This window comes from Trachypithecus francoisi, unplaced genomic scaffold (assembly GCF_009764315.1).
Source record: "Trachypithecus francoisi isolate TF-2019V2 unplaced genomic scaffold, Tfra_2.0 Lachesis_group12, whole genome shotgun sequence".
In the NCBI taxonomy this organism is placed as follows: domain Eukaryota; kingdom Metazoa; phylum Chordata; class Mammalia; order Primates; family Cercopithecidae; genus Trachypithecus; species Trachypithecus francoisi.
The window spans coordinates 4,380,744-4,395,230 of record NW_022681457.1 but is presented as its reverse complement, the minus strand read 5'-3'; the positions used below and the strand labels follow the sequence as shown (position 1 = coordinate 4,395,230).

The following is a 14,487-nucleotide window of genomic DNA, read 5'->3' as shown; positions in this document are numbered from 1 at the left end:
CCAAAGTTTCACATCCCATTTCTATGATGAACCCTAAACACCTTGTCCAGCATTGCTTGGGCATCACATGTGCCTGGCCGCTCAGCTCCACTTGTCAGTTCCGCAGTGTGCGCCTCACATTGGGATTACTGAAGCTTGGGCCATAATCTGTAAACTCTGGAGCAAAGACCTCAGTGAGCCTCCTGGTTGCCATGCAAGTTGCATAGCAATAGCCTCAATGTGCCCATATAAAGGGCCTAATAATTTCAGCTGCCTTCCAAAATTGAAGGGTTTTTTTTTTTTTTTTGAGACAGAGTCTCACTCTGTTGCCCAGTCTGGAGCGTATTGGCGCGGTATCAGCTCACTGCAACCTCCGTGAGGCAGACATGTTTTTTGTTTTTTTTTGAGAGGGGAGTTTCGCTCTTGTTGCCCAGGCTGGAGTGCAATGACGTTGATCTCGGCTTACCGCAACCTCCACCTCCCAGGTTCCAGCGATTATCCTGCCTCAACCTCCTGACTAGCTGGGATTACAGGCATGCACCACCACACCCAGCTAATTTTATGTTTTTAGTAGAGACAGGGTGTCTCCATGTTGGTCAGGCTGGTCTGGAACTCCTGACATCAGCTCATCGGCCCACCTGGCCCCATAATCACTCGTTAAATAGTGCTGTTTCTGGCTGAGACCGAACACATCTGTTTCCAGGTACCAACCCAGGTCTTAATTCAACTCCCTGGAGGCTCTCTCTATCATCTGGGAGGGACAGTTAACAGCCAAGCAAGCAGAGAACCCTCAAGTTCAACACTACCCAGATAGCTTCTTGTCTTAGAAGAGATAAGAAAATGGGAGATGGGGCCAACTCCTCTTTCACTGGCATCCCCAACCCAGCCAGAAGCTTTATGAGAACAGATCCCACCTCATCTTCCATACCACACACAAAACCACCAGCTGCATCAAAAAGCTTTATTTCCATTTGGTCCAAGGCTTGTTAGGGTCGTTAAGAAAGCTGCCTAGTGGCTGAAGGGAGAGGCTTAGGCAGAAGCCCTATTATTTTGCAAGGGGCCCTTCAGAAGTCGCTGGGCTGAGAAGGCTCTTAGTCGTGCTTGAGAGTGAGCCTTTCGAAGAGATACTCGCCCAGCCCAGCCTCCGGGCCGGCCAGCCTGTTGAGGTTGGTCAGGTGGTCACCCATCTTTTTGATGAGCTTCACTTCCTCATCTAGGAAGTGAGTCTCCAGGAAGTCACAGAGCTGAGAGAGAAGAGGGAGAAATTAGAAACCCGATCCCTGGAAAAGAGGGAGAAAGAGCTGCCAATTGCAGATTAAAATATGACAGGTGTTAAATGAGGCTCTGGGCCGGGCGCGGTGGCTCAAGCCTGTAATCCCAGCACTTTGGGAGGCCGAGACGGGCGGATCACGAGGTCAGGAGATCGAGACCATCCTAGCTAACGCGGTGAAACGCCATCTCTACTAAAAAAAATACAAAAAACTAGCCGGGCGAGGTGGCGGGCGCCCGTAGTCCCAGCTACTCAGGAGGCTGAGGCAGAATGGCGTGAACCAGGGAGGCGGAGCTTGCAGTGAGCCGAGATCCCGCCACTGCACTCCAGCCTGGGCGACAGAGCGAGACTCCGTCTCAAAAAAAAAAAAAAAAATTAATGAGGCTCTGAAGGGAATCTGCCCAAAGAGAGCAAAGGCTTGAGGGGTATGATTGGGTAGCCATGGATGCAGGGGGTACGTACATGGGGATCCGTGTGGGCAGAACCCAGGGCATGAAGATCCAAAAGGGCCTGATTGAGCTTTTTCTCCAGGGCCATGGCGGCTTTCATGGCATCCGGGGTTTTACCCCACTCATCTTCAGCTGGCTTCTATATGGAAAGGAGAAATGGCTTCAGAATACACACACTCGGCACATGGAACTAAACTTACATTTCCCAAGAGTTGGTGGGGGTCAGAGGCCCAGGCCACAAAGACATGTGATAGCTTGTATTTATCACTCTCCGCACCCCGTCCTAGCTCTTACAGCTACACGTCCTTAAGACTACGCAGCGGTGTGGACAGCCGCGTCTTGGGGGTACTGCACGACGTGCGCCTCTATTTCCAGCCGTAAAAGGGCTCACAAGACCGAACTCAGTCTCCCCGAAGCCCTCGCGACATCTAAGCCCTCAAATCAAGGTTCCTCGCGCGCACGGCCTGCTGGGAGATGTAGTCCATTACCCTACCCACACACTAGTTACCTTGACGTCCTGAAAAAGAGCGCGACCGCCACGCTGGTTTTGCATCTTCAGGAGACGCTCGTAGCCCTCGCGCTTCTCCTCGGCCAATTCGCGGAAGAAGTGGCTCACGCCTTCCAGAGCCACATCATCGCGGTCGAAATAGAAGCCCTACGGAAAGAGATGGAGGGAACAATGCTTAGCGGGAGGCGAGGCCAAGGGGGACTCCGCCCTCTGTGTACTCGACCGGACAAAGAAGGCCGGCGCCTGCGCTGAGGGCCGAACGTGCGCAGCTGGGGGAAATTAGGGCCAGGGGCGTCCTGGGGACTCACCAGAGAGAGGTAGGTGTAGGAGGCCTGCAGGTACAAATTGACCAGGCTGTTGACGGCTGCCTCCACGTCGGTGGAATAATTCTGACGAATCTGGGAGCTCATGGTTGGTCGGCAAGAGGGAGCTAACCACAAAAACGGTGCTGGCAGGTCCCAGAATCAGGAGATGGCCGAGAAGTGGTCCCGGAGGTTGCAAGTGGAGATGAAATCGGAGGGCGCTCGGAGGCTGGAAGAAAGAGTCCCCGGATCTGTTCCGTCCAAACACTGTTGAAGCAAGAAACAGACCCGCAGGACCGCCGAACTGCGAGGGGACGTGGCTAGGGCGGCTTCTTTTATAGTGCGCTGGCCCTCGGAGGCGGGGCGCTCGGAGCGGGCTACCGGCCAATCTGCGGTGGCAGGAGGCGGGGCCGAAGGCCGTGCCTGACCAATCCGGAGCACACAGGAGTCTCAGCCCCCGCCCCAAAGCAGGGGGAAGTCACGCGCCTGTAGCGCGAGTGTGTTGTGAAATGGGGGCTTGGTGGGGTTGGGGCCCAGGGGCTGATTCGAGGAATGGAGGGTTTCGTGGGCGGGGGGCTGGGGGCTGGGGTCCCTCTGGGAGGCCATCGTTTTATGGGAGCATTAAGAGTCCCGTGAAATGATGACCCTGGGGTCCTGGGGGTGCCTCGGGAAAGTAAGTCAGATTCTGGGATTTTGGAGGGCATGGATTTTTCTGGAACCTTGAGTTGGGGGGAGGGGCAACTCAGAGTTGCAGGGAGGACCTGTAGTTGCCTGAGGTTTGTGCTGCGAGATAAGGAGTCTCTGGATCCTTGGGAAGCTTGGAAGGCAGTGAGATGGTATTTCTGGACCCCTGGGGTTCTCTGGGAGACGGAGGGGTGCGAGGACTGGAGTCCTGGGCTTTACAGAGGTGGGAGTTCACGATGCAAACTCTATATTTTGGAGCCCTCCCCGGGGCGATCTTTAGGTCCTTGAGGTGCTCTGCAAGTTGGAAAGGGCAGTTGTTCTGGAGCCGTGGGGTTCACCCCGTGCGGGAAGCCCAGGAGGAGCATCGTATGAGGTAGGGTGACTTCTGGAACCCTAGACAGCCCTCTGAAACCCTCCAAAGACTGGCTGGGACTTTGGGGATACCTTGGAGCTCTTTCAAGGGCCCAGTCGTTTTCTGGCAGTGAAAATGGGAAGGAATGAAATGTCTGTTTCCAGCTTTGCGGTGTCTCTGGGACTGCATGTCCTGGGGGCTGTTTTGGAGGCAACTCATAGACTGCGAGAATTCTCCTTGGCCCTGAAAACAGTGTCTCTGAAGTTGCCCTCGTGTCTTGCCTGAGGTGTGCTCTTTCAGGCCCACAAAGAGAAGCCCTGCGTTGTGGACAAACAGTCTGGGGACCTATGGACGAGACGTCTGTCTTCAACTAATGCGTATTTTTTAAGTGGACCTGGTCCATGTTGATTTCTGGGAGACGGAGTCGGCGCAAACCTTGACCCTGCTTAAGTGCCCCGATGGAGGTAGCCCGTGCGCTGGGCAGGGAGCTGAAGCCACTGGGGCGTGGGGTGTGAGGTCAGGCCCCGCTCTACAGAGGAGCCGCTCCGAGCAGCCCAGGTGGGGCAGCCCCTGACTGAGGGGCTCTGCAGATGCCTCGCTAGGCCGGTATCTGGGGTCCTTGTTGCAGGCAGCGACTGCTGAGTCATGCTGAGCTCAGCGCGGGAAGGGGCCCCCGCGGGAACGGATGGGGGTGGGGCCACTCGCTGACCTCATCCCCTTGGCACTCCCCGAGTTTTTTGGTGGGACCCTCAGAACTAGACCTGGCTCAGACCCAAATCGGGCCCCCTCCCCCCAGATCCCCCCTTGTTGGAAGCCGGCTGTGTGCTTTGTCTCCGTGTCTTTTTGGTTCCCATGTTTTTTTTTCCCCCTGGGATCCCGCCTGTGGCCATATTGTCCCCTCACTCTGGGTGGTGGCTCAGTGGACACTCATTGATCCTATTCTCCTCTCTCTCCCCTCACTTAGGGTCTCTGGGAAGAGTCCATGGAGGAGGGGCAGCCGCCCAAAGCACCCTGTTGACTGTGGGACCCGAGTTACTCATTTACCAAATGTCATACCTCAGCCCAGAGACCTTTAGTCCCGAGAGGGGCCTTGGGGCCCATAGGTGGAGGTAGAGGAGGGGCTGAGAGAGATAGGATCTGAAGACCACAGAGAACGTGGGGTGGGGACACAGAGGCCCAGAGAAAAAGAGACTCAGACAAAGACCCTGGGAGAGAGGGGGAGGGACAGAGACCCAGAGAGAGAGGGACAGAGAGAGAGGCGGACAGAAACCCAGAGAGAGGGGTACAGAGATCCAGAGAGAGGAGGGGACAGAGACCCTGAGAGGGGGACAGAGACCCAGAGAGAGGGGTACAGAGATCCAGAGAGAGGGGGACAGAGATCCAGAGAGAGGGGAACAGAGATCTAGAGAGAGGAGGGGACAGAGACCCTGAGAGAGGGGGGGACAGAGACCCAGAGAGAGAGGGAGAGAAACCCAGAGAGAGGAGGACAGAGGTGGGGGGGAGCAGAGGCAGGGAGGTACAGAGACCCGGGGGTAGGGGGGACAGAGGCCCAGAGGGCCCGGGGGGAGTAGAAATCCAGAGTGGGGGTACAGATCCAGAGTGGGGGACAGAAATCAAGAGAGAAGGGGGGACAGAGATCCAGAGAGAGGTGGGGTCAGAGACCCAGAGAGAGAGGGTGACAGAGACCCAGAGAGAGGGGGAACAGGGACTCAGAAGGGGACAGGGACTAGGTGGAAGAACAGAGACCCAGAGAGAGGGTGGGACAGGGATGGGGGGGGGACAGAGACAGGGCAGGGGAGAAGAGACCCAGAGAGAGGGGAGGTACAGAGACCCAAGAGAGGGGGACAGAGACCCAGAGGGAGGGGGACAGAGACTCAGGGTGGGGGGACAGAGACACAGAGATGGGGGGCCACAGATTCAGAGGGGGGAACAGAGATCCAGAGAGAGGAGGCCAGAGGTCTGGGGATGAGGGGTGGAAAGAGCCCAGAGAAAGAGGGCCAAAGGTGGGGTGGGAACAGAGACTCAGAGAGAGAAGTGGGGACAGAGACCCAGAGATGGGAGGGGGTAAAGACCCAGAGGGGAATGACAGAGCCAGAGAGAGGGGGCACCAGAGACTCTGTGACTGAGAACCCACATCCTCTGACCCCCTTGTCTTCGCTCCGCCCTTGTCTGAGGTCACTGGGCCTCTGAGTTCAGCAGCTTCTTCCGGGAGTTCCTCTCCAGGGGGGCCCCACCCAGCTGTGGGGCCAGACCAGGTTCCTTCTCCTCTGCCCTGCCCTCCAGCCTCTCAGTCCCCAGCCAGGTCCCTTCCTCTCTGTCATCAGCCCAGCTCAGGAGGCCTCTTCCGTGGGCCCTATTTCCCCGGTGTCCTCAGCCTGCCACCTTCCAGTGACATCACCACCAGGCTCCAGAGCCCTTCCTGCTTCCCTGGTCCTCCCATCCCTCCTCCTCCCACCCCCATTCTCCAGCTCAGTAAAGGTATGGCCTCCTGAGGACCCATGTGTGACACTCCAGGCTCTGGTCCCAGGCCCTGGAGGCTTGCTTTGCAGCCAGCTGTGCTGTTCTTCCCCCTACACACACACGCCTGCTCAGGTCTCACAGGCCGCTGCCTCCGTCCTGCACAGATCATCCTGGGCTGCGACAGATGTGCTACCAGTCACCTTCCTTTCCCTTCAGGACTGTAGGCTCCTGCGGGGCAGGCCCGGGACCAACTCATCCCTAACCCACAGACCCCACTGGGCACCTCAGAAAAAGATGTCAAGGGAGTGCAGAGAGCCCCACGTCCCTGAGTGGCCCGAGCAGGTATCTCTAGGTGAGCAGACGGCAGGCCTGGCATGGGGTGGCGGGCAGGGCCTGCTCTCCTGATGTGCCAGGGAGCGGGGCAGAGGCCCAGTGACTCAGATGCCGCAGTGTGTCCCGAAGGAGGTTTATTACCCCCTCAAGACCACTCTTCCCCACCCCCCCAATAATTACAAAAGTAAGAAAAATGCCCATGTCCCCCAGTCCCCACCCCTACCAGAAAAATGCCATAATTTATGGAGGAAAAAACACAGTTCAAGGCAGCTGGGGGCCTCAGCCCATCTTCTTCCAGATGGTGAGGGAGGCGGTGAGTACTCCAGCCACCAAGATGGTCACGGTCTGCCACGTGGGCGTCCCAAAGTAGGAGAGGAGGCCGTCCTGGAGACAGGGACATCAGTCGCTTCAGCGACTCAGCCAGGGGCAGCCCCTGGGCAGGCACAGGCAGGATCAGGGAGGGAGGAGGAGGTCAGAACGCAGGATTGTGGGCAGGGGACTCACATGAATGGGCATTAAAGAGCTGGGATCAGGCCAGGCATGGTGGCTCACACCTGTAATCCCAGCACTTTGAGAGGCTGAGGCAGGAGGATCGCTTGAGGCCAGGAGTTTGAGACCAACCTGGGCAACATAGCAAGACCCCTTCTCAGTGGGGAAAAAAAAAAGGAAAGAGTTGGGGTCAGAGGATCATCAATGAACTTGAGCAATTCCGGAGGCAGTGGAGGCTCCAGGGAGGGCAGAAGGCACTAATCAAGTCAAGGTCACAGTGAGGTCAGAAGTCACCAGGAGGTCAGCGGGATAGATGAATCAGGGATTGATCAGACACATAAGGAAATGCATTATAGACCACATCTGATGATCCGAAGATGGGGAGAGGGCACCACTATGACCTGCTCCAGAAGGCCCAGGGTCCCAGAGGAGTGGCGGGTGGGCAGGGACAGTGGGGCAGGGGCGGTGGTTGGGGTGAGGAGGGTTGAGGAGTCTCACCCAACCACCCTGGTCTTGGATCCAGCCCAACAGCCGCTCCCGGAGGAAGTCCAGTGTCCAGCCCATGATGGTTCTGATCAGTTCGGGCACCTTGGTACACAGGGCCTGTGGGGAGTGGAGTGGGTGTTAGGGACTGAACCTTGTCCCCAGTGCCTGGCGATAGTGGCCCCAAGCCTCCTTTCCCAATTCTTTGCCTCCCCTCAAAGATTTCTGCCACCCACAATTGAAGTCGGCTTCAAAAATTGTAAACATGGGCCGGGCACGGTGGCTCAAGCCTGTAATCCCAGCACTTTGGGAGGCCGAGATGGGCGGATCATGAGGTCAGGAGATCGAGACCATCCTGGCTAACACGGTGAAACCCCGTCTCTACTAAAAACTACAAAAAACTAGCCGGGTGACGTGGCGGCACCTGTAGTCCCAGCTACCCGGGAGGCTGAGACAGGAGAATGGCATAAACCCGGGAGGCGGAGCTTGCAGTGAGCTGAGATCCGGCCACAGCACTCCAGCCTGGGTGACAGAGCGAGACTCCGTCTCAAAAAAAAAAAAAAAAAAAAATTGTAAACATGGCCAGGTGCGCCAGCTCATGCCTGTAATCCCAGCACTTTGGGAGGCCAAGGCAGGTGGATCACTTATGGTTGCGAGTTCAAGAACAGCCTGACCAACACAGAGTAATCCCATCTCTACTAAAAATACAAAATTAGCCGGGCATGATGGTGCATGCCTGTACTCCCAGCTACTTGGGAGGCTGAGGCAGGAGAATCGCTTGAACCCGGAAGGCGGAGATTGCGGTGAGCCAAGGTCGCGCCATTGCCCTCCAGGCTGGGCAACAAGAGCAAAACTCCATCTCAAAATAAGTAGATAAATACAAAAATCAGTTGGGTGTGGTGGCAGGCACCTGTAATCCCAGCTCCTTGGGATGCTGAGGCAGGTGAATCGCTTGAACCCAGGGGGCAAAGGTTGCAGTGAGCCCAGATCACACCACTTCACTGCAGCCTGGACAATAGAGCAAGAGTCTGTCTCAAAAAATAAATTAATTAATTAAATAAAATTGTAAACAAGATCATGTTACTCTCAAATGCCCTACCCCTGAGCCTTCTGTGGCTCCCCAGTACCCTCAGGATGAAGACCTGAAGGCACAACGCAGCCCACAAGCCCTGTGTGCAGGCTCTAGCCTGACCTCGCTCCACCTTTCCACTTCCTGTTTTGTGCCTCACTGAGCTGCTTCCATTTTTTTTTTTATTTTTTAAGATGGAGTCTTGCTCTGTCACCCAGGATGGAGTGCAGTGGCGCAATCTGGGCTCACTGAAAGCTCTGCCTTCCGGGTTCAAGCAATTCTCCTGCCTCAGCCTCCCAAAGAGCTGGGATTACAGGTGCCTGCCAACATGCCTGGCTAATTTTTTTTTTTTTTTTTTTGAGATGGAGTTTTGATCTTGTTGCCCAGGCTGGAGTGCAATAGCGCAGTCTCGGCTCATTGCAACCTCCACCTCCCGGATTTAAGTTATTCTCCTGTCTGAGCTTCCCAAGCAGCTGGTACTACAGGCATTTGCCACCACACTGGGCTAATTTTTTTTTGTATTTTTAGTACAGACAGGTTTCACCATGTTGGTCAGGATGGTCTCAAACTCCTGACCTTAGGTGATCTGTGTGCTTCAGCCTCCCAAAGTGCTGATGTGAACCATCGCGCCCGGCCCCATTTTTTTTTTTTTTTTTTTTTTAAATTCCCATCAAATTCTTCCTGCCTCGGGACCTCTTCATGTGCTCCTGTTTCCGCCCAAACAGGCCTCAACCAAGCAAATTCTCACCCTTCAGCGTTCAGGGCAAATGTCACTTCTCCAGAGAGGAATTTTTTTTTTTTTCTTTGAGACAGAGTCTCACTCTGCCGCCCAGGCTGGAGTGCCGTGGTGTGATCTCGGCTCACTGCAAGCTCCGCGTCCCGGGTTCACACCATTCTTCTGCCTCAGCCTCCCGAGTAGCTGGGACTACAGGAGCCCGTCACCACGCCCGGCTAATTTTTTGTATGTTTAGTAGAGACAGGGTTTCACGGTGTTAGCCAGGATGGTCTCGATCTCCTGACCTTGTGATCCACCCACCTCAGCCTCCCAAAGTGCTGGGATTACAGGCATGAGCCACCGCGCCCGGCCAGAGAAGACTAGCCCCTGCCCATGGATCCCTGACTTTCTCTCCCAACTTCCAAGACTTCTCCTTCAGCCTTTATCTGGCCACTTCTATTCTGTCATCCCCGCTCTGTAGGTGGCCCCACCGTCACCTGCACTACTATTCCCCTCACCTCCGACGTTCAAGCCCCATCAGCTCAATCTTGAAAACACATCAAGAAATATTCCTCTCGGCCGAGCGTGGTGGCTCACGCCTGTAATCCCAGCACGTTGGGAGGCTGAGGCAGGCAGATCACCTGAGGTCAGGAGTTCGAGAACAGCCTGCCAACATGGTGAAACCTCATCTCCACTAAAAATGCAAAAATTAGCCAGGTGTGGTAGCGGACGCCTATAATCCCAAGCAACTCTGGAGGCTGAGGCAGGAGAATCGCTTGAATCCAGGAGGTGGAGGTTGCAGTGAGCCGAGATCGCGCCATTGTACTCTAGCCTGGGTGCAACAGAGCGAGACTCCATCTCAGGGAAAAAAAAAAAAAAAAGAAAAATCCCTCCCATTAGCTGGTGTGGTGGGGAGCGCCTGTAATCCCAGCATCTCAGGAGGCTGAGGTAGGAGAATCACTTGAACCCGGGAGGTGAAGACTGCAGTGAGTCCAAGTCACGCCACTGCACTTCAGCCTTGGTGACAGAGCAAGACCCTGTCTCAAAACAAACAAACAAACAAAACTTCCAAAAAGAAATATCCCTCCCTGTTGGAGACCAGCCTGGACAACATAGCGAGACCCCATCTCTATAGAAAAAGGCTAATGCCACAGTTAGTGGGGCATGGTGGCATGCTCCTATAGTCCCAGCTACTTTGGAGGCTGAGGTGGGAGAACTGCTTGGTCCTAGCAGTTTGAGGCTGCAGTGAGCTATGATCACTACTACACTCCAGTCTGGGCAACAGAGCAAGACCCCACTTCTTTAAATCCACCCCCCCACCTCTGCTGCTACCACCCAGGCCTGGGCTTGTCATCTTTCAGCAAGACTATGACAGGTGCCACCTCTCCAGCCTCCTTGCTTCTGCCCTTGTACCCCATGATCTCTTTTTGGCCAACAGCCAGGATCATTTCACCACCTCCCCCACCATATTTCCTTATGAGAATCTTCATAAAGGAAAGTGAAAAAAATTCCACAGTTAGCAGCCATATAACCGCCACCTAGGTTCTACAATGAACATTTTGCTATACAGACAGTCCCCAACTTACGATGGTTCGACTTACAATTTTGACCCTACTATGGGTTTATCAGGGCATTGAATGCATTTTCAACTTATGTTATTTTCAATTTATGATGGGATTACTAGGTACATGTAACACCATTGCAAGTCAAGGGGCATCTATACTTCCTAGAATAATCCCTTAAATTTATAAATCAGGTCACGTCACTTCCGTATTTAAAACCAGCCAGTCACTCCCATCACACTCAGAGTAAATTTCAAGTCTTTCCAGGCTGGGCGCGGTGGCTCACGCCTGTAATCCCAGCACTTAGGGAGACCAAGGTGGACGGATCACTTGAGGCCAGGAGTTTGAGACTAGCCTGGAAAACACAGCAAAACCCCGTACTAAAAATATAAAAGCTAGCCAGGCATGGTGGTGCGTGACTGTAATTCTAGCTACTTGGAAGGCTAAAGCATGAGAATCACTTGAACCTGTGAGGTGGAGGTTGCAGTGAGCTGAGATGGTGCCATTGCACTCGAGCCTCGGCAACAAAGCGAGACCCTGTCTCAAAAAAAAAAAAGTCTTTCCAGCAGCCCAAAAAACTCCACACAATCTGCCCCTGCCCAACTGTGCCCTCCTTTCCCACCGTCTCCCCCAGCTCACTCTGCTCCAACAGCACTGGCTTCCTCCCTACCGTCAGAAGGCTTGGTCCTACCTCAGGGCCTTTGCACTTGCTGTTCCCTCTACCGGATGCCTCTTCCCCCAATCACTATAGATCAATGCATCCTTCTTGTCATTCCAACTCTGGCTTTAATGTCACCTGCTCTTAGAAGTCTTTCCTGTCTGGTTGCAGTGGCTCATGCCTGTAATCCCAGCACTCTGGGAGGCCAAAGTGGGTGGATCACGTGAGGTCAGGAGTTCAAGACCAGCCTGACCAACATGGTGAAACCCTGTCTCTACTAAAACTACAAAAAAAAAAAAGCTAGCCACGGATAATGGTGCACACCCATAATTCCAGCTACTCAGGAGGCTGAGGCAGGAGAATCGCTTGAACCTGGGAGGCAGAGGTTGCAGTGAGCCAAGATCGTGCCATTGCACTCCAGCCAAGGGAACAAGAGCAAAACTCCATCTCAAAAAAAAAAAAAAAAAATAGGCCGGGCATAGTGGCTCACGCCTGTAATCCCAGCACTTTGGGAGGCTGAGGCAGGTGGATCACGAGGTCGGGAGATCAAGACCATCCAGGCTAACACGGTGAAACCCCGTCTCTACTAAAAATGCAAAAAAAAAAATTAGCTGGGCGTGGTGGCAGGCGCCTGTAGTCCCAGCTACTCGGGAGGCTGAGGCAGGAGAATGGCGTGAACCTGGGAGGCAGAGCTTGCAGTGAGCCAAGATCGCGCCACTGCACTCCAGCCTGGGCGACAGAGGAAGACTCTGTCTAAAAAAAAAAAAAAAAAAAGAAGTCTTCCTGACCATCTGCTAAATCACACTGCCCCCTTTACTTCGCCCCTGTATGTGAAGTCCCTGAGAGCAGGATGCAGCCTGCTTTGTACAGTGCTGTGTCCCAGGTGCCAGGTACAGGCCTGGCACATAGCAGGCCCAGTAAATGCTTGTTGAATGAATAAAAGAAGCCGACACCCAGCGCACAGCCATCTCTCTCCATGCCCTCTGTGGTCACTGGGCCACTGCAGGGGGTTGATCCCACGATCCCTAGATCCTCACAGGTCTGAGGGGAGCACCCCGGGCTCACTGCCCTGCAGCTGCCCACCTTGAGCACCAGTTTGCTGGCAAAGTAGAAAAGGGCGACAACACGGCCCCAGTTGAAGTTGCCGTCAGAAAACATGTCAGCTGCCACTCGGAAAAAGACCTCTCGGGGGGAGTCTGTGTCCACGGCGGCAATCATCCTGCAGGAGAGAGGAGAACCAGTGCTGGGGAGCCAGCATCAGGCTGATGGTGGACATCCCCACATCCACCGCACACTAAAGATGAGGAGACTGAGGCCCAAGCCAGGCTGACATGAAAAACAACAGGCCAACGGGGGGCAAGGGAAGGGGACAAGACACACATTGAGGAAGGTGGGAAAAATGACTCCCTGAAGGAGGGTTTTAAGATCCTGGCGGAGAGGACGGCTGGGAGCCCAGAACGCTTGCGCTGAGTTGTAGGGCCAAGACTTCTAATTCTTAGGGGAGGAGGAGAATGCGGGGCTGAGACTCCTGTGTTCTCAGGGAGCCCAGTGGCTGGATTTCTGGGTCCCGGGGCCCACACCTCTGCAGCTCCATGTTACTGTCCAGTTCGTCCCCGATGCGCTTGAGACACTCGCTCAGCCTCTTGGTGGACGCATCCTGAGGCACTGGGTCCAGGGCCAGCTCGGGTGTCTCCCCCCCCATTCGCCCTGCTCGATCCTGGATGAAACTAGAGTGGGGATGGAGTGAGGGTGCAGAATCAGAACGGGGTGTCACTCCTCAAATCTGTGCCACAATAATCAGACCTCAAACTCACCCCTGAAGCAAAAGGGCCCCTGTCTTCATGATCTGCTCAGAGCTGGTGGGCCCTAGAGGAGAAAGGAAGGGAAGAGGTGCCTGGACTCTTGGGTTCTAGGGGATCAGGAGGCTGTGGAGGCTCACGGTCCCTGAAGGAGGGCAGAGCTGGGGACCCTGGACTTCTGGGACCCTAGCAGATGAAGTGACGGGGGGGCCCAGACAACTGAGTCCCTGATGGAGAAAGGCCAGGAGGCTGGGCCTGTATCCTACATTCTCCCTGGGGAAAGAGGGTAGCGGAACACTAAATGCATCCGGACCCCTGGCCTGAGGGGGCAGAGGCGAGACCCGCCCCTCCCACCAGTGCCAGAGGCAGGAAGTGGTGCGGGCGACAAGCCCGGGCCTGCCCGGGGGCTTGGCTTCCGAGATCCCCTAGTTCTCGGGGGTCCGAGAGCGCCAGACAGGCAGGGATCGGGGCACGGGGATCAGAGAGCCAGGAACCTCCGAGGACGGAGGGGGCTGGAGTGTGGCAGCGCCCGATCCGGGAGTTTCTGCCCCTCAGTGCTTGGAGATCGCACAGCCCCAGGCCGAGAGGAAGGATCTTGGGACCCGCCGGCGAGGGGGCTCGCCCTCCTCCCGCCCGTCTGCCTCCCGCCTCACCCCCGCCTCTGGGCTGCTCCCCGGACCCGTCCATCACCGCCGCTCCCGCCGCCGCCTCTCGCCGGGTCCGCGCGGGCGGCCGCAGCGCGCCCCGGGTCACGTGAGAGCCCCACTGAACGTGCGTCCCTCACGTGGCCGCCCCGCAAAATGGCCGCTGCCCCGCAGCGCCGCCGGGTCATGTGACCGCACCTGCCTCGCTCCCTCGGGAGGCTTGGTCCAGTCACGTGACTGTCCAATGAGCATCTCCCAATAAGTGCCAGCCATGGCGCCATCCAACAGACGCCCGTCCAATCGCAACTCTGATGTCTTCATTTATCCAGGCACCATTTTTAGAAGTTTCGGGCAGTGTTTGCGCTCTCCCCAGCGCAGAAGGAATAGCAAGTGCAAAGGCTCAGAGGCCCAAAATAGCGTGCTTCCAGGCAGGACGTTCTAGATGACTAAAAACTGAGTGGTTTTGTTTTTGGTAGAGACCTGGATCTCGCTATATAGCCCACGCCCAGGCTTGTCTCTTAACTTGTGAGCTCAAGAGATACCCCCGTCTCAGCCTTCCAAAGCGCTGGGATTACAGGCATGAGCTACCGCGCCAGTCCTGCTTTTCTGTTGTTTGTATGTTTGCTTGTTTTGAGTCAGGGTCTGGCTGTGTTGCCCAGGCTGGAGTGCAGTGGCCCAATCATGACTCACTGCAGCCTGGAATTCCCGGGCTCAAGCCTCCCACCTCAGCC

General features: G+C 55.6%; 2 protein-coding genes across 9 annotated transcripts; both read right to left on the bottom strand.

Annotated features, from left to right (window-relative positions):
* Positions 1-926: 926 nt before the first annotated feature.
* On the bottom strand, positions 927-3,714 carry FTL (ferritin light chain). 2 transcript variants are annotated; one of them, XM_033223977.1, is made up of 4 exons: positions 2,515-3,714; positions 2,207-2,353; positions 1,712-1,837; positions 927-1,223 (listed from the first exon to the last, which is right to left on the bottom strand). In XM_033223977.1, exons 1-4 carry the CDS (start codon positions 2,614-2,616, stop codon positions 1,071-1,073), a joined length of 528 nt encoding a protein of 175 aa, XP_033079868.1. In that variant the 5' UTR covers positions 2,617-3,714; the 3' UTR covers positions 927-1,070. The 2 variants fall into 2 exon arrangements, with proteins under 2 accessions (XP_033079868.1, XP_033079869.1); XM_033223978.1 differs by lacking the exon at positions 927-1,223 and adding an exon at positions 1,230-1,259.
* A 2,740-nt stretch (positions 3,715-6,454) lies between these two features.
* BAX (BCL2 associated X, apoptosis regulator) lies at positions 6,455-14,415 on the bottom strand. 7 transcript variants are annotated; one of them, XM_033223961.1, is made up of 6 exons: positions 13,766-14,415; positions 13,128-13,179; positions 12,894-13,040; positions 12,397-12,532; positions 7,325-7,429; positions 6,455-6,770 (listed from the first exon to the last, which is right to left on the bottom strand). In XM_033223961.1, the coding sequence occupies exons 1-6, from the start codon at positions 13,797-13,799 to the stop codon at positions 6,483-6,485; spliced, it is 762 nt and encodes a 253-aa protein (XP_033079852.1). In that variant the 5' UTR covers positions 13,800-14,415; the 3' UTR covers positions 6,455-6,482. The 7 variants fall into 7 exon arrangements, with proteins under 7 accessions (XP_033079852.1, XP_033079855.1, XP_033079854.1 ...); XM_033223964.1 differs by having other exon boundaries at positions 6,455-6,721; XM_033223963.1 differs by lacking the exon at positions 12,894-13,040.
* Between the last annotated feature and the right edge of the window lie 72 nt (positions 14,416-14,487).